Raw genomic sequence first — 18871 nt, 5'->3', positions numbered from 1 at the left:
ACCGCTTTCTCATAAGTCAGCATAGAATCTTTTAATACTTTACATAAAAAACTGCATACACAGTTCATAGTTTTTATGTAAACATCATATACATCTCAGTTCTCGCCATGGCAAATTCTTAAAAACAAACAAACAAAAAAAAAAGTCTCAGTACCACTGTTAAGGGAAGGAGAGGAAGGAAACAAACAAATGGGTAAATTTGTTCTCTGAACCAGAGAAACGCAGTACTATTTTCACCTGGGTCTGCTACCCAGTGAAAATAAGTTTTAAATAAACCTAAGTTCTTTAATCTGCCCTTTAGTATTAAAGTCTGATGTACTCAATGCGTAAGGAACAGTGCTTTCGTCTTTTTTCCAAGGCAAAAGAAATACAGTGATTTTAATTACTCATGCTGAAGTCACAATTTACAACAAGGCCCAGATGAGGTTACTGAGTAAGAATGTTTCCAACGCTGCAGTGTTGGATGTAGATACAAGCACATTGAGTATTAAAAAAAAAAAAAATCCAAGTTGTGCAAAGTCATTTCATTTCAAAACAAACTTTTAAATAAATCCAAATCAATGCATTTGCAGAAAACAACATTAAATGAAGGAGCAGGCACCAAGATCATAATATGGCAATATCGCTCCATCCCCCTCGCTCACCCGTCCCATCCATCAGGAGGACATTCAGCAAGGAGGATGGAGCAGCCCAGCTTTACTTCCCAGCCTGGTGACTTCTGCAGCTGGAGACAATTCAAGGCTCGTGTCACCAGCAAGCATCGGTCATGCCAAAGTGTTCCTTTGCACAACTAAGTCCCAGCTGGGCACCCCCTCCCCACCTCACTTTAAATAAGCACCCCCTGCACTACCCCAGTTTGCACAAGACAGAAAATTAAATTATATACAGGCTTTGCTTGGAATGAGCCTCCACTCCCAGTCCAGGTCTTCAGGGCCAACTTTGACAGCAGGTCAGGTTCAGGCCAGAACACCCGCAGGAGACGCTAGGATGCCTCAAGCAGCCCAAAAGATGCAGCCTGTTCCCCAGCTCACCTGAGGGGAGGCACATGCTCACAGGAGGCAGAAGTCCCTTCGAGCATCTCAGCTCCACCACTCTCCTCTTGCAAAAGAGAGGAGGCCATCTGGGAGCTGGGAGCCACAGGTGGTGGGCGCAGATGAAGAGCTGGGTGCAATGTTTGCTCAGTCCAGTCTCAGCAGCTTCTCGTTGAGAGTCAATCAACTTGAAGGGGCCAGTGATGGGAGAATGCTTCTCCCCACCCGATTCCCAAGACTCAGGGCATGCAACCCTCCCCCCTCCCTCTGTCCCCAAGGCTGAGCCAGCACAACCCTTTTCGGCTAAGGGAGCGTGCCCCCTCCCTTAATCCCCACCCCCATTCCCTGCCAGCCCCCAGCAGAGGGGACAGGCAGATGCTGTGTACATGCATGCCCCAGCTCCTCTCCGCCTGCCAACAGGTGACCAGGCGCCGTGCCCAGCGCCGCGCTCCAGCCGCACCCTATAGGACCTTGCAGCAATTGATGCAGCCGTTCTGAGTGCCGTAGCGCTTCTGCAAGGCAGCCCGGGTGGCGGTTTCAAAGACTTCTCTGACACCCTCCTTGGTCTTGGCCGAGCACTCCAGGTAGTCGTAGGCCTGGATGCGGATGGCCATGGCGCGGCCATCCTCAGTGCGCACCGGCTCCTGCTTCATGCGGGCCAGCTCGTTGCGCACGTGCTCATCGTTGCGCAGGTCTTTCTTGTTGGCCACCAGGATGATGGGGACGTTGGGACAGAAGTGCTTGACTTCGGGCACCCACTTCTCCGGGATGTTCTCCAGCGAGTCCGGGCTGTCCACTGAGAAGCACATGAGGATCACATCCGTGTCTGGGTAAGAGAGAGGGCGCAGGCGGTCGTAGTCCTCCTGGCCGGCAGTGTCCCACAGGGCCAGCTCCACCTGCTTGCCGTCCACCTCGATGTCGGCCACATAGTTCTCAAAGACGGTGGGCACGTAAACCTCAGGGAACTCGTCCTTGCTGAAGACGATGAGGAGGCAAGTCTTGCCACAGGCGCCGTCCCCCACCACCACCAGCTTCTTGCGAATGGCGGCCATGGCCAGGCTCGCCAAGCTGGCCTTGCCGTGCAGCAGGACGATGGCAGGGCCCTCCTCCCCGCGGCCGCCGCCTCCCGCTTCTTCTCGTTTCTCACAGGGCACCGTGGCGAGCCGGGCCCGCGCAGGCAGGCTCCCCGAGCTGGTACCGCGTCTCCGTCCCCTGCCTCGGGACACGCTTCGGCTGCCGGTCCCACTCGGCTCAGTCCAACTCTTCGCGAGGGAACCGCCGCAGCTGCCGGCCAGGCCGCAAAGGAAGAAACCTCTCCGCGCCTCTCCGCGCCGCCACTGCCGCAAGCAGAACGCCGGCGCCGCTATTTAAAGGCTCTCCGACTTTCCTAATATAGCCAGCCAATGGGAAGGCAGGGAGTGAGGTCATCCTTGGCGGAGAGCGTCACGATTGGCCAAGCCCTGCGGGCGGGAGGCGGGGCGCGAGGAAGGAGGGGGCGCGCGGCGGGGTTGAGGGGCCCCGAGCTGAGGGGCGGCTGAGGGCGGGACGGGGGAGCGCTGGGGGTGCTGGTTGTGAGGCGGGGCTGCGGCAGGGCTGAGCTGTGGGGCTGAAGTGCTGAGGAACGCGGGGGGGGCTGTGTGCCGGACCCCCACGAGAGCTATGCGACAGGGCAGCCCCCGACACAGTGTTCCGGAAGGCAGCCCTGCTCCTGACGGGCTCTGGAGTGGCTCAGCACAGCTCGCACAGCTCGCACAGCCTGGCATTCCTGGTACTGCCGGCGGTACAGCTATCGCTGTTGGCTGGGTGTTGTCTCTCAGTACTGAACACCTTGCTGCTCAGGGCTAGGTCCGAATCCTTTTGCTCGACAGCAAAAGAAGAAAAATGGGAGATTTGAACACTGTGTTTGCTGTTGAGAATTGTATTTTAAAACACCCACTTAAAGACCAAACACGCCGTTGAGGAAATCAAATTGCTTAGCTTGTGACTTTCAGTGGAGTGTTATGGAGGCATGTGTTAATGGGGCAAGTGGATCGCTTAACCCTGAGCACTGAAATGTAATTCATCCCCTGTGAGATTTTTCGTAATTCCCATTTCTCCCTGTCAGAAGAGCGTGTCTCTGTTTGCAGATGGATGGATGCGTACCTGAACTTTGTACAGCACCTTTCATGCAAAGTGAACCTAATGAATTTAATTGAAAAAAGACTGTGAAACTGTGGCCACAATCATGGTGTTTTCACATACCTTTGAACTGCCAACAGGCTCCATTTCTGATTTCCGTCATCCCTTTACATTTATTATCACTGCTCTCAATTGCAAACTTTTCCCAAACCCTAAAGAAGTCAGCTGCATTGAAGTCTTCTTTTCCATGCTGGCACGTCCTTTCCACGAGGAGCGACTGAAGGAACTGGGGAAAAGGAGGCTGAGGGGAGACCTTATTGCTCTCTTCCAATATCTGAAAGGTGCTGACAGCGAGAGCAGGGTTGTCTCTTCTCACTGGTGACAGGATGCTTCAAGTTGCACCAGGGTAAGTTTAGGCTGGATATCAGGAAAAACTTCTTTACAGAAAGGGTTGTTAAGCACTGGAATAGGCTCCCCAGGAGGTGGTTGAGTCACCATCCCTGGAAGTGTTTAAAATCCGTTCGGATGTGGTGCTCAGGGACATGACTTAGCAGAGGGTTGTTGGAGTTAGGGTTCTATGGTTAGATTGCGGTTGGACTCGATGATCTTTAAGGTCTTTTTCAACCTGAGCGATTCTATGATTCTGTGATTCTATGATGAAGCACAAGCAACATGTAGCTATTTTCTCTCTAATATCACAAGCATGTACAACCCTTTTAATGGACAAGCTGAATAATGCAAATCTTCGTGCATTTTGCTGTTTTCCAGTTACTTTAATCTCTTCGGAAGTGGCGGTTGGTTCGGTTCCCCGGAGTTCGGTGCCCCCTGGTGGCCGCTCTGCCGCCGAGGATGCTCACCGTCCCCGCTGCTCAGGAGCTGCCGAGCCCGGCCTGCCTCTCAGGCGGCTGCAAGAGAAACTGCGGGTGCCTTACAGCTCGTGGGAGGTGCTGCTTAAAAATGCTTTTGAATTCGATTTTATTTTTATTCCTTTTTTTTCCCTGTTCTCTGCAGGGAAGTTGGACTAGATGACCTTTAATGCTGCCTTCCAACTCAAAGGATTCTGTGATGAATCTGTGATTTGAGTTTTGGGTTGCACAAGGAGTCGTGGCTGAATATTTGATGTCTTTTCGTCAGCACAGCGCTTCATTAAGCAGAAAAAAAGAGCCACCCGAATGAGTAGTTATGTTGATCATCTTCTCTGTGCTGTGCCATGAAAGGTAGGGAAATAGGTAGCTTATTCATATCAAAGCACACGGCTCTGTTGTTCACTCAGAGTGCTGCTAGCAATTATCTGTGTGCCTTAGTGTGCAGAAAGCAAACTGAAGCAGCCCTCATGCATACCCCTTAACTCTTGTAGACTTCAAGACAGGGTGGCCTTATCCAAACAGTCTGCTCATCTCAACTTCAAAGCTGGGCTCAGGAAATGTTCTGAAAAGGTCTGACTAACCCAACTCATACCCACAGCAGGGGTTCTTCTAATTGCAGACACAGTTCCAGTACTCAGTTACTGGAACTTACTTCATTCAAGACTAGGTAAAGTCTTCCACACTGAAGCCAATGGGCCCTAATTAAGACTTAAATGCCTAATACCTGTTATTTAATAATGGCCTGGGTTTCGTAATTACTGTAAATTTGCTACCTTTCTACTACAGTGTATTCTGCCCATAAGTGTCAGAAAGCCTCACCATCAATTTCCCCAGTTTGACTTTGCACTGAAGTTGCAGCAAGCACTGTGTAGTACATGCACTGAGCTAAGTGGGAGCAAGAGGGCCTTAATATATATTTTTTTTTCAGTTATATATGCTTCTCTTCTCTGGAGAATCCTCTTTTCAGCTCACACATAAAAGCCTGAAAAGAGTCAGTTCTGAGAACAGTGGAGATCAGAAGCAGAACTGTACATAGGAATCCTTCCCTTTCACCTGCTTAGACCAGGGAAAATGGGAATCTGAACAGCGTTACAGTGCTGTGAGTGCAACAGAACTGCAGCAATCCTGGGACTGAACACAGAGGATAATAGCCTGCTCAAGTACTTAGGCTTCTTTCTCCGGGTGTTTACAGAGAACAGAGATGGAAAACCTGGAAAGAAAAAGGCTCTGGGCTTTCTTCTCACCTAAGAGATTTTTTCACAGGACCAATTCTGCATTCAAGCATAGCTGTGGTCTGGAAGGCTCCAAGAAGTGTAGCCGCTCTATGTTGTAATTTTTACATTTCCTGCTCAAATTTGCATGATATGCTCAGCTATACTTCTTAAAGCAAACTGAAACTTCCCTTCCAGTAATCCCCTAATGCACAGTCTCTAAGCAGAGAATTTATTAGTTCTGCTGCACCACATACATCTGTATGACTGATGAAGAAAACATGAGCAAGAGAAAAAAGACACCACATCTTTGCTTTTATTACTTGTGCAGTGGTTTTGAGATTAAAACTCAGCCTTTTGGATTTTTACTTGATCTAAACCAATTGGCATTTTTTTATTGTTGAGAAGACAATTTCAGTTTATTACTGGAGATTGTTTCCAGATTACATGCCTCCTCCCTGTTCTTTCTGCTAAACAGATTTTCTAAATGGCGTGTCTGTAACTCAGATAATTTATGTTCATGTATAAATCTGCACCAAAAGCATGAAAGCTCAGTGGGGAAGGTGATCTTTCTCCTTTTTGTCAATAAGTAGGCAAGTAAGTACATTGCCTGCTGTGGCATAGCATGCTGAGGGAGCCGTGTGTGCCAGTAATGGCATACTGAGTCCTGCACGCTGACTCGTACTGTAACGCTAGCAACGAGCATCCTGCAGTCCTCATGCAAAGCTTCTTAGTGAAGGGAGGGAAGTAAGAGCTTGTTAAATGCGAGCAGTTCACAGTCTAGCTTGTTGCAAGTCAAAGCGAGTTCATTGCCTTCTAATGTCGCTGCTGAAAACCTGGATTTAACTCTCAGATTCCTTTGTAATCAGTGCAGTCAGTCAGGAGGCCAGGCTGATCTACCTAGAAACTAGAAACTGGAATGCCAAGACACAAAAAGAGAAAGTGAAGACCTGTGCGTTTTTCTTAGGGTAAAAGGGAAACACAAGTGAAAGCACATCATCCCAAACAGGAAATGCCTTTGTTATCCAAAAGAACTCTGCAGGACCCACTGGCATTGCTCTTCTAGGATGTAAGTAAAGATGCCAGAATCGAATGACTTCCATTTTGTCAAGTTTCTCTGACAAGATTATCAGACTTTTACTTGAATGGGACACAGGAAATATTGTCTGGCTGAGTAAAATTAGACCACCGTAGAAAACTGATTGCCTTCTGGTCTCCATTCTCTCCAACAATAATAATAAAAAAATCACCCTCAGTTGAAGAACTTGTCTGTTGCTCTAAGATATAAATGTGCTGACATAACTGTGCATCAGTAGTTAAGTGTCTGCATCACCAGTAATGCCTCTGCAAACAGTTCTCTCTGCAGAGAGACCAAATTAATCCATCTCCGGTTCCCTTTGTTCTCAGTTTTCAGTGGATGTAAACACCTTGCAGTCTTTGTCTACCAGGGAAACTGAGAGAATATAGGAGAAATGACTTGTCCAATGCTCACAAGGCATCAGGAAGTTCAGTTTCCTCTCTAGGGTCCATGATAGTATCCGTAACACTAGACAGTTCTTTCTTTTTAGACAATCCAGATGATGTATCTCATTTTGCTGCTTTGGGGATGATAAAACACTGGAAATGGCTGCTCAGAGAGACTGTGGTCTCTCCTTCCTTGTCAGTATTCAAAATTCAACCCTGGTGGAGCACAAATCATCTCCAGAAATCCCACCTCATCCCTTTTTTGATTCTGTGGTTCATTACTGTGGCACGCCTCAGCAGATCTGAAAATCTGAGGGTCCTGAGGGTCTGGCTGACAGATCTCCTTCTCTTTTACTCAATAGTACCATCAGCCCCAGCCCTTCAAAGCGGTTTGGCAGACTTAATACTGAAATGCTCACTCAGGATGAGTCTTTTGCAACAAGAATGAGGAAATTGCCAAAGCAAACATGCTATGGTGTGTCCATGAGTTGTGTAACTTCCACTTTGTTACCAGTAAAGTAAGATTCTTTAAAAAACAGTGTCATTGGGTTCTCTTTGCTGATTGGTTGGCCATATTAAGAAACATCAACTCATCCCTTTAAATGCAGTATTCACTGAGACAGTATTTGAAGAGTGGTAGTAAGTTCTCTGTAGGGCAGAAACAATGACCTAAGGAAGGTGATGCAGCAACAATATTTGAAGAAACCAGTCTCATGTGGAATATCAAGACAGAGAAGATTGATGCTGGAAATCTAAAACTTTCCTGTAAGTCTAAAACTTCTATCTCATGTAAAATGTCCATGAATATATTAAGAGAGAGAACTCTTTCTTAACACTCATATAACAGCTAATCTATGAGCAAAAGCAGCATGGATTTATGCAGGATAGCTGTCACCATTGGCAGTAACCCACTAGCAGACAATAGCAGGAAAAATGTAGACAATTTGGATAGATGTTCGGTGCAGTGTTCTATGCTCCATTTCACTCACAAAATTAAGGCATTCAGTGTAGAAAATGAAATCTGTTATGGACTGAATATTGACCATAAATAATGCTTGAGATGATAAAACAGAAATATAGGACACTGCAGGAATCTTGTAATGCCCAAACTTGGTTTATATATTCATTTTTGGACGTATAATAAAGCAAAGTGCTTCCAGTTTCAGAAGATTCTAATGCTAGAGAAATGAAAAGGGCAAAAATCAGGAAACAAGGGTAAGACAGAAGTATAGAAAGAAAAGAAGGAGAGAAGGGTAGAATTCCAAACTAATGGGATTCCCTCTCCTCTTTTACCATCCACAAAAGAAGAATAACTCCTTTTGTACTTCATCTTTCTTTTGAAGGAATGGCTGCTGCTAGGAGAAAGCTTACTGTAGTTGGAGATGACTGCTCTGGTAAGACGTGCCTCCTCTTCGCTCTGCGTCACAATCAGCTCCCCACATTCTATGAGCCAACCCTGTTTGACACGTACGCCACTGACATAGAGGAAGATGGGAAGGAGATGAAACTATTTCTGTTTGACGTGTCGGGAAAAGATGAAGCCAGCTACCGAAATCTCCGCTCAGTGTTCTATGAGGACACCAACATTGTTTTAATATGTTTCTCAGTGGACAGGCCTGACTCACAGCAAAACGTCCTTGACTTTTGGGTTCCAGAAATCAAACTGTTCTGCCCCACGGTTCCTATTATTTTGGTGGCTACCAAGATTGAACTGAGGGATGATGAAGGTATCAGGAAGAAATTAGCTGCTCAAGGCTATGAGCCAATTAACACTATAGAAGGAAAAGCTTTAGCTGCCAGGATTGGGGCATATGCTTACCTGGAGTGTTCTGCCAAGACAAAAGAAGGTGTTGATACCGCCCTGGAGATAATTAGCCAATGTGCATTAAATGAGAAAAAGAGGAGAAAGAAGCACCAAAGGTCCTGCCAAATTCTGTAAGAGGCACAAATATTATTTTGTTTTTAGTTTTCATTATGTGGAAGAGTGAGTAGATGTCTTCGATGCTGTTGTGTGGGTGCTATAAGGGCTGTTTTTATGGTACAAGGTGGAAAAAACATTTATGTGGATGGAAAGTCTGCAAAGTCTCTCACTTGAAAAGTTGGATTTGTTTCCTTCTCCAAAGCAGGCTGAAGAACACAATGCCAGGTTTGAGCTGAGCACCAGTCTTGAGAAATGGAAATGAACAAGCTACAGTTCTTCACAGAGCTGTCTTGGTCGAGGGAGATGTGTACAGACTGGGACAATCATGAGTGCATGGAAGTCAATGAATCTAATCATCACTTCCCAGTAGCAAGGCTTGGTGGCAAGCAGCTGTGCTGAAAAGGTTTACTAGTGTGCATTCCCTTCCATACACTTCTTTGAAGGATGCCCTTAGGGAATAGAGTCACTACACAGACGCTCACATACACATGTATCCAGTAGTCTGCTGTTCTAATAGGAGTGGCTTTCTGACTGGCAGAACAGGTCTGACTTTTTGCAGGATTCATTCACAGATCTGACTGGCTTGGTTCCATAAATGCATTAGGGATGCAATGTATAGTATAGGGTGCAACAAAGGCAGTGCTATTTACTTCTTCAGGCACAGGTAAATTAGTTTACCCAAGGAACTGGGATAAAGCAGCCTGGCTCTCGAGTTAAGATCCTTTTCTTAACAGAATTCTTACCTTAAAATGAGAGAGGCAAAGAGACTTGACTTCAGTGTCTAAAATTCTTTAGAAGTCTCCGTGGTTTGAACATGTCTTAAATCTTCCTACCTTTCCTTAGCACTTGCAGGCTGAAGACATGAAGTAAAAGGACAGCTACACTCTCTGCTTTGCAAGTCATTGACAATTTGGAAAGAGACTAAAACATGCCGTCAACCTAAGCAGAGAATCTGAGGGAAGCACAGAGACGAGGCAAGATGGAAAGACTTTGGGTGCATCTCCATACTCTTCCCTTCTCCGAAGCACCGTTTGCTGCCAGTCCAGGGAACTGGTTTACAGACTGACATTAAAGGTGCAAGTCTGGGAGATAGAAGATAATGTAACTATGGGATTTGGAGACAGATGCCATAACAGAAAATGAACATAAAAAAGTTCAAAGGTAAACTCCTGATAAAGGGACAGGGCTAATTGAGCATAACTGTTGTGAACTGGGAGAATGTGGAAGTGCAATACTTTCTTTTGCTGACTTACCTAGTGATGGTTTCATCACTCAGCAGCTTGTCTGAAGTTTCCCAGGGGAAAACAAGACTAAACACAAAATGTTACGCTGATTATGCAACCTGCAGCTGTACCCTTAGCAAACTAGTTTTCCCAGATGACAGACCTAGTAAAATACACACTTCATATTTTTCTTGCCCATTCTTCCCACCAACATTTGTCTATTGATGGTAACATGGATAGAAATACCAGAGTTGGCCAGGTATTATTGAGTGGGTTGCTCCTACTTTTTAGTAGTGGGTTTGAGTAACAAATGTTTTAAGGATGATGCTTTACATTTCCAAAGAATCTCTGTGCTCTGTTCAACTTGAATTATGAATCCATCTCTTGGTGATAAAAAAGTGTTATTTCCATTTTCAAAACTGAGAAACTTAAATTGTTGCCTAAAGTAAGTGTGAACTGTCTACTACATGGAGTTCCTGTTTTTCTTTACTCATTTTCTTCACCCTTTTCCTTTTCCCTCCGGAGACAATTTTGCACCTCGATTTCTTCCCCTCTCTGTAATAATCCCCTCTATGCAACTTGATATTGTACACAAATTTAAAACTCTTTTCTCCTTCCTCGTTGGATGTGTGTTCTGTGCATAAGTGCTCTACAGATTCAGGTAATAACATACATTAGTGCATTTCAAAGAGCTGTATTTATGTAGATAGGTTTAAATTGTTATTTCCATTTTATATGCGTATGTGTGGGTGAGGAGGATTAGACTGCAGATAGGTTAAAGAACACAGGTGTCTCATGTGCCTCTGATGTAGGGTATTAAACTGGAGAAAGACCACTTTGCAAAGATGCTAAGTACTGTCTGCTCCCACTGCTTGGAAAGCACAACCACTGGTGAATCTGAAGCTACACTGCCTGCTGCTTAGTAGGACATGGGCCAGCATATTGACTAGTTTTCAATCCAAGAAAACAAGGAGTTTTTTCTTGCGGAGGGTGCTTTGCTCAAGAAAAGAGTAGCTGGTCAATGGCTCTGTGTCCAAGTGGAGGTGAGGCACAAGTGGTGTCCCTCAGGGATCCATCTTGGATGGTGCCCTTCAGCACCTTTATCAGTGACCTAGGCAGTGGGATCGAGACTATCCTCAGTAAGTTTGATGAAGACACCAAGCAGAGTGGTGCAGCTGATAAAACAGAAGGAAGGCATGGCATCCAGAGGGACCTGGACGCGTTTGAAAAGTGGGCCCGTGTGAACATAATGAGGTTGAACAAGGCCAAGTGCAAGGTGCTGCACTTGGGTCGGAGCAATCCCAGGTACGAGTACAGATTGAGAGAAGAACTCGTTGAGAGCAGTGCTGAGGAGAAGGGCGTGGGGGTTCTGGTGGATGAAAAGCTGGACACAAGCCAGCAGTGTGCTTCTGCAGCCCAGAAGGCCAGCGGTATCCTGGGCTGCAACAAAAGAGGGGCAGCCAGCAGGGAGAGAGACAGGACCATTTCCCTCTGATCTGCCCTTGTGAGGCCCCATCTGGAGTGCTGTGTCCAGGCTTGGGTCCCCCAGCACAAGGAAGACGAAGAGCTGTTGGAGCAGGTCCAGAGGAGGGCCATGAAGATGATCAGAGGGCTGCAGTACTTCTTCTATGAAGAAAGGTTGAGGGAGATGGGCTTGTTCAGCTTGAAGAAGAGAAGGCTTTGGGGAGACCTCATGGCAGCCTTCCAATACTTAAAGGGAGCTTGTAACAGGAGGGAATGACTTTTTACACTGCCAGATAGTGATAGGACAAGGGGGAATACTTTAACTAAAAGTGGGGAGATTTAGGTTAGACATTAGGAAGAAATTCTTTACTCAGAGCGTGATGAGGCACTGCCACTGCTGCCCAGAGGAGCGGCGGGTGCCCCATCCCTGGAGGCATTCAAGGCCAGGTTGGGTGGGCCCTGGGCAGCCTGAGCTGGTGGGTGGCAATCTTGCCTGTAGCAGGGGGTTGGAACTGATGATCTTTAAGGTCCCTTCCAACCCAAGCCATTTAACGATTCTATGAAATTAACTGAATGTCCGTATATCCCAACAGGGCTATTTCAAAGATGAAATACTTTCTTCTCCACAATAGGTTAAGATGTATGTCCAATTAAAACAGCAGGGTACATTTAAACTGTAATATGTGAGTAGGATGCTATGCATTGCAATTAAATGGGAGCTTATTTGCGATGTCAGTGAAACAATTACACCCATAAATGATAAGTCTTTCAAAATAAAGAAGAAGGAGGAAGAAGGAAAGAGAAGGAAAGCATGAAACGAAGTAAAATGACACAGCACTAATAATGCAATATGTGAGAGCAATTTTCCTTTTCCAGTGCAAAGATAGTTTTTTTTTCACCTGCAGAGTGACATATTGAAAACACACATGCACAGTGCACAGTGCAGGGCCTTGGAAAGAAATGTGAAATAACGAGAAGCCTGTATGTTATCTCCTGTTGGTAGGCTGCTCATTGCTTCTGGAATGGATTGGAAGGAAGGCAATATGTCTTGCTTAGCAAGACCATTCTCAATTTAATATTAATTTCCTGTGTAAATATTAGGCCTTTCTAGTAGCCAATCTATCAGTCTATCTGCTAATTCATCTATTTACTCAAAATTATAATGAACTGGGAAGCGTGCTATATTTTATGAAAACGGATTCTCTTAGGCTTTTGTCTCAGTTTTCTTCATAATAATGTTTTGCCACTTAATTGAATTCATTCCCTGAGACGTACAGCATCTATTTTAAATAATTCATCAGCTTAGAGTGTTCCTACTCAATCACTCCCAGAATGACAGACTGAGACAAGAGCCTGTACTTTGTTATTGTGTTTTGATGGAAATAAGGCACTGGATTCTGGTATTCCCTCCAAGCAGCTAAGAGGAGCACATAAAAAGACAGAAGGACTGGAACTTTATTTGCCAAAACTAAATTGTAGGAATCATTAAGGCCTTAAATCCTCCTTGTTCAGCTTCATTGCTGCTCGTGGACACGTGCCTCACTAAAAATCCTTTTGCATTGCTGATGTGGCAGTCAGCTGACATTGCAGTTTCACACCAAGGGTTCACACCAGTGGGCTTTTTTAGTCCCACTGTTTTCAGCCTCTTGCTGCCCTTTATGCTGTAAGTGTAGCTGATTGATGCAATATTTCACAATGGGGAGGGATGAAGGCAGGACTTGGTGGCCAAGAGGTTTTCAGGACCTTACTCTTCCGCAGAGCAGAGCTTGAACCCTGTGCTCAGTTCCCAAACAGACGCTGTCTGCCAGCTGCCTCCTGTGTCAGTGAGACCCCATTTGGGGTGACTGTCTGCACACCCCTCGGGCTGTGCCTGTTGGGACACAGACTGGTGGAGGCAAATCCGATCTGTGAGTCACCACTGACTGATTTCTGAGTAGTTCAGTGCAACTGGGAGCAACTCTGTTAGCTCAGGTGTGTCTGAGGCAGGCTGTCACAAGGCGGATGTGCCTCAGCGCTAAGGGGGATTTAGCTGCCAATCGTCATCCAGATTCGAAAGAGAGTTTGCAAGCCTGAAGGCATTAAAAAGAACAATCTTCTCTCTTCAAATCCTTTCTCTCTTGCAGAGACTGTCTACCCTCGGCTCAAACCCAGCTGCTCCCAAGAGAGCACATTGTTAGCCTGCTGAACCCAGCAGCCCAAGAGAGGTGAGGCTGCTGCAACTCTCTGTCCCAGGTCCAACTGTCAGTGAGGCTGAATGTGTTCTCCCATGCTCACAGACATGCATCATCAACACATATATATATTTGTATAGACCATAGAATCATAAAATCATTTGAGCTGGAAGGGATACTTAACGGCCATCTAGTCCAACTCCCCTGCAATGAGCAGGGACACCTACAGCTCCAGCAGTGCTCAGAGCCCCTTCCAGACTGACTCTGAGTGTCTGCAGGGGTGGGGTGTCCACCATCTCTCTGGGCAACCTGTGCCAATGCTTCATCTCCCTTACTGTAAAAAACTTCTTTATCCTCTCTAAATCTCCCCTCCTTTCATTTGAAAACATTTCTCCTTGTCCTCTCACAACAGACCCCGCTGAAGAGTCTGTTCTCTCCTTTCTTACAGCCTCCCTTTACATACTGAAAGACCACTATCAGATCTCCCCAGAGCCTTCTCTTCTTCAGGCTGAGCAGCCCCAGCTTTCTCAGGTTCCTCCCCATACCATGCCACTGTGCTTGTGGGCTGAGCGATGCTCCCTCACCACCATGGGAAGACACTGCAGGGTTTGCCTGCCACTGCCCAGTCCATCACTGACTAGTGCTTGCCACCACTTACCCCTGGAAGGAAATGAAATGTGGCTGTGTTTAAAGCCTTTGGCAGGAAGAGTCTACATAAACATTTATCAGCAGCCATATGGAGAAGAGCAAGCTAATAAAAATGCATCTTTCAGAAGGCTCTCTGACTACCAGTTTTCTTCAGGAGGGTAAATTTAAATTAATGTTGCACAGAAGCACTCCTCAGCTATTAAAAATGATGATGGTCCAGGTACATTTCCAGTGACCTGCTGTTAACACGGTATATTCTGCATTAGTACTAAATTGCCAGCATTTGATGGTGCTCTGAAACATGAGAGAGGATGCTCAGATTTTTTCTTCACCCCAGTTCCACGGGAAAGAGCACTCTGGCTTCTTCCCACACAACTGAGCTTAAGTCCCACAAGAACTGGTCAGCCCCTGCCGTGCCACACCAGTGCTCCAGCCTTCACAAGGTTCATGAGCACCCAGCCAAGGCCCAAGAATAGGCCTCAATAATGAGTGGCATTCAGCATCTCCAAGCCACACTCGTTATTTTCCTCTTCTATAACCCAGACACCTTGGTTGCCATTACCAGATATACTTGGCTTTGTAAGTAGACAGATATTAAAATGAATATCCTGGTAAGAAGGAGAATACTGTGGAGTACGATGTTCACTCCTGGGCCCCACTGCACTACAGAGACATGGGCATATGGAGACAGTCCGATGGAGAGCCATCAAGATGATCAAGGAAACGAGCACCTCTCCTGTGAGGGGATGGTGGGACAGCTGAGAGTTCATGGAGTGTTTGGACAATGCTCTCAGATATCTCAGATTCGAATTTTGGGTGGTCCTGTGCAAAGGCAGGAGTTGGATTTTATGATCCTTCAGGGAATTTGCAAACATGAGGAGGACCTGGTAGTCTGATAGTGACAGGACAAGAGGGAATGGCTTTAAACTAAAAGAGGGGAGATTTAGGTGAGATGTTAGAAAGAAATATTTTACTCAGAGAGTGGTGAGGCAATGGAAGAGGGTGCCCAGGGGAGGTGTGGATGCCCCATCCCTGGAGGTGCTCAGAGCCAGGTTGGGTGGGCCCTGGGCAGCCTGAGTTGGTGGGTGGCAGCCAGCCCATGGCAGGGGCTGGAGCTTGATGATCTTTAAGGTCCCCTCCAACCCAAGCCATTCTATGACCCTTATGGGTCCCTTCCAGGTCAGGATATTCCATGAATCTGTGATTCTGTGATTTGATGGATCAAGAGATGAGATTACAAACTCTTTTTATTAGGTGTTTGCATAGCTCGTAACACGAGGGCTGAACCTCCCGAGAAGAGAAGGAGGAGCTCCTGATGGTGGCAAGCTCTTGGTCTTGTATTGTTGGCTGTCCACAGCCCGAATGCTTTAAGACAAAAAGCAAGCAATCACGTCTGGCAAATTCTTCTGATGGGAGATCTTCCCAAATCTAGCAGTGAAGAGGTTAATGCAGTGCCATGCCAGCACCATGGGTGCTTCTCTGAGTGCCCATACAGCTGATCACAAGGACCCCTGGGCAGTAGAAAAGCTTAGGGTCACTCCCTGCTCACTGTGGTACACCAGGAGCCTTCCACCCAGAGCAGGATCCTGGCATTCAGCCTGCCCTGCTAACTAAGCTACAAATTAGCGCCGTACATAAATGTTATTTATTTCTAATTAATTATTAAGGCGGTATGTTACAGCACTCGAGAAAGATCATATTGGTATGTATCTGGATGCAACACAACCCTCCCTAAATCATGCTGAAAGCTGATTTCCCCTCTGCTATACAGCAAATTATGTCAGGCTTAGTGCTGGTACATAAGGAGAAAATTTGTTACCCTTCTGGAAAATCAATAGGCTCTTGGCAAACTGGGTTGGGAGTATTAATCATCCTGAAGGCACCATCTGCCCATGTGCCAAGGCACAGCAGGAGAGCCACAGCACTGCCTGCAGGAGGGCAGAAAGCAGAGAGGACCTTGCCCACAGGGCAAGGGTGGGCAGGGGAGCCTGGAGCCAAACCCAGGGAGTGAGGCTGGGTTGGCAGAGAGCGCAGCAGAGGCTGAAGACCTGGAGATGCACTGAGGAGCAGCTGGAGCTGGCCAGCGTGGCCTGCTGGTCTGGAGTTGGCTCCTAGTCCTGGGGAAGGGACCCTCCTGCCATTGCTTGTGGCTTCTGTGTCTCATCCGATGGGTCTGTGCCTCTCCCCAGACCCACCTGGGGGTCTTCAGAAAGCCCAGAGAGCCGGCTGGTAACAGCCAGGAGCAGACAGAAGCGGCCAGCTTGTTCCTGCTCAATATTAATCAGCACTTTTCTGAATCACAGACGTGGCTTTGTTTGTGGGATATCATCTGTGAGGTTCAGAAAGCAGCAGGAATTAATTCAGCTTGGGAGCGTTGGATGACTCAGATTGCTGTGAAAACACCCCAGAGCAGAAATGAGACGTAGGGTAAATTCACCCATAGGGTGGCTCTCAATGGACTTTAGCTGAGGATAAATTTAATTTGCAGAAGTGAAGAAAATGTTATTTATACTTTCTAAGTAGCATTTTAATATGAAATATTCAAATAGATAATCGAGAGACTCTTAATGGGTTGCATTTATTGAAAGAGGTTTTGATTTAAATTCCTCAACCTTGGAGTCCCAGGCACGTTTCTTTTCCCCAAACGAATTCCCAAGCTGGATTTTCCTATTGCGCTAATGTATGAAAATCCGATTTCTCTGAATAAACATAGAAGATGATGCAGTGCTGATATTAGGTTACGTGCAACCCACCCCATGCTCTTGCTGGGGGGTGTCTGGAAAAGCTGTCAGGAGTGCCTTGATGAGCCTGCAACAGCAGAGGGCTTCTGGTGCAGCTCCCAGGGATGGGTCCAAGTTATAAGAGCCCCTCGGGCTCCTCTGGCTGTGCTGTCTGGAAGAAAAGATTGAGGTGAAGGATTTAAAATGCTGAGCCACGCAGACTGCTGCTTCGGCTCTCAGTGCAGCGGTATTTCATTGCAATCAATAAACATTTCATCATAATTTCTGGCATAAAGCAGAGAGGATGTAAGGAAAACGGGTTCCTTCCTCTGCTTTCTGTAGGCTGTGAAGCGTCATTATAGGTAAATGCATCAGGGCTTTGGTGTTTTAAGAGGGAGGCGTGGGGTAGGGACTGCAGGAGAGCAGCAGGCAGCGGTTCGGTCACGTCCCCATAGGATACTGATGCTGGTGGCCAGGAGTCAGGGAAAACCCAGCAGCAAAATCTGGAGGAGGATCTGGAAAAGTTCCTTCTTGAGGCAAGGTCTCGTGCTGGAAGCCACAGCTGGATCCCATTTGCTCCCCTCAGCATGCTCAGATTAAAGCTTTGTGCTTACAGTGTGGCAGATAACCATTGGGTTAGGGTTCCTTGTTTTGTGACTGTGGCTGTTCCCCCGCACCCAGCCAGGGATGCGTCTTCCACCTTTTCATAGAATCACAGTATCATAGAATCATAGAATGGCTTGGGTTGGAAGGAACCCCAAGTTCAAGTTTCAGCCCCCCTGCCACAGGCAGGGCCACCAACCTCCAGATCTGGCACTAGCTCAGGTTGCCCAGGGGCCCATCCAACCTCATCTTGAATACCTCCAGAAACAGAGTATCCACAGCCTCTCTAGGCAGCCTGTTCCAGTACCACACTACTCTCTCTGTAAAGAATTTCTCCCTGACATCCAAAACTTCCCCCTGAACTTCCCCATCCAACCTTTCCACTTTGGTTCTTGTTAAACTCTCTTTCTCCTTCCATTGGAAGCCCCTCAGCTGAGGGCCGTGTAGGCTGCAGGACTGTCCCTGCTCTGATGGGCTTCTGGCTCTTCTATGGCTTGGTGTATCACACCCAGGTTCTCCTCTCTGCTCTGTTCTCATTTCCCTCTTCTCGTCCTTTTGAAATTCATCAAACACCAGGAAAAACCCCAAGCCTAAGCCAAAGCAGTCCACAAAATGCCAGCATGTCATCCTGCAGAGCGTGAATCCCACAGCAGATAGGATGCTCAGCATCCCAGCAGGCAGCCTGGACAGGGTTGGAGAACATCATATATATGGTATACGTACAATGTATTGTAACTCTGGAGCATTCTCTGCTCAGAGTAGTAGCAAAGGACCAGCACCACTACCAGGTGCTACTGTTCACCATGCTTGTAGCCTTCCTGGGCCTTCCTGCAGTAAGGCTCTGCTGCCAGTCCTGCTCTGCTGCCTGCCACAGGCACGGGGGAGAGGTGGCTGCTGCCGGGGACTCCATCAGATGTCTGCCACTGCCATCTGCTGGATTGCCTTCCTTCTACAGATACATCTGTACGGCTCCCAGCTGCCACAACAACGCCCCAGTGCCTTTTGCATTGCAGAGCTGAAGGAAAGGTGGTTCTGCGCGAAGTAAGCTGAATGACGGCGGGGGAGCAGGCAGGGGGCAGGAGGAGGAAGGCTGGGGCAGAGGAGAGACATCTCGATGGGAAGTTGGAGGAGGCTGCCTGGGAGACAAGCCCAGCTTGTTCTCCTAGGAGAGATGCGCCAGCACTATTCATCCTTGTGACCATGCCGTGGGCCCTCTCCAACAGTTCCACGGCCTGGACACAGTACTCCAGTTGGGGCCTCATGAAGGCAGAGTGGGACAATCCGTGCTGCCTCCTCTCTGTTGGTGCAGCCCAGGATACCGCTGGCCTTCCAGATGGCAAGAGCACCCTGCTGGCTCCTGTCCAGCTTTTCATCCACCAGAGCCCACAAGTCCTTCTCCTCAGGACAGCTCTCAATTATCCCACCACCCAG

General features: G+C 47.2%; 2 protein-coding genes across 3 annotated transcripts; one reads left to right on the top strand and one right to left on the bottom strand.

Moving 5' to 3' along the window:
- Positions 1-16: 16 nt before the first annotated feature.
- Positions 17-2409, bottom strand: RHOB (ras homolog family member B). Its single transcript, XM_010707976.4, has one exon. The coding sequence runs from the start codon at positions 2081-2083 to the stop codon at positions 1493-1495; it is 591 nt and encodes a 196-aa protein (XP_010706278.1). The 5' UTR covers positions 2084-2409; the 3' UTR covers positions 17-1492.
- A 4893-nt stretch (positions 2410-7302) lies between these two features.
- Positions 7303-10454, top strand: LOC100542834 (ras-like GTP-binding protein rhoA). 2 transcript variants are annotated; one of them, XM_010707975.4, is made up of 3 exons: positions 7303-7455; positions 8034-8625; positions 9455-10454. In XM_010707975.4, exons 2-3 carry the CDS (start codon positions 8036-8038, stop codon positions 9474-9476), a joined length of 612 nt encoding a protein of 203 aa, XP_010706277.1. In that variant the 5' UTR covers positions 7303-7455; positions 8034-8035; the 3' UTR covers positions 9477-10454. The 2 variants fall into 2 exon arrangements, with proteins under 2 accessions (XP_010706277.1, XP_085074222.1); XM_085218096.1 differs by having other exon boundaries at positions 8034-10454.
- The last annotated feature ends 8417 nt before the right edge of the window (positions 10455-18871 follow it).

The sequence above is a fragment of the Meleagris gallopavo genome, chromosome 2 (genome assembly GCF_905368555.1).
Source record: "Meleagris gallopavo chromosome 2, MGAL_WU_HG_1.1, whole genome shotgun sequence".
Taxonomy (NCBI): Eukaryota; Metazoa; Chordata; class Aves; order Galliformes; family Phasianidae; genus Meleagris; species Meleagris gallopavo.
The sequence above is the reverse complement of the archived record's forward strand: the minus strand, read 5'-3'. Positions and strand labels throughout refer to the sequence as shown.

Coding starts and splice junctions, on each gene's coding strand:
- RHOB (XM_010707976.4), bottom strand. CDS start 2,083: ATGGCCGCCATTCGCAAGAAGCTGGTGGTGGTGGGGGACGGCGCCTGT.
- LOC100542834 (XM_010707975.4), top strand. CDS start 8,036: ATGGCTGCTGCTAGGAGAAAGCTTACTGTAGTTGGAGATGACTGCTCT. Junction 8,626..9,454: donor CAAAGGTCCTGCCAAATTCT/GTAAGAGGCACA, acceptor ACCTTTCCTTAG/CACTTGCAGGCTGAAGACAT.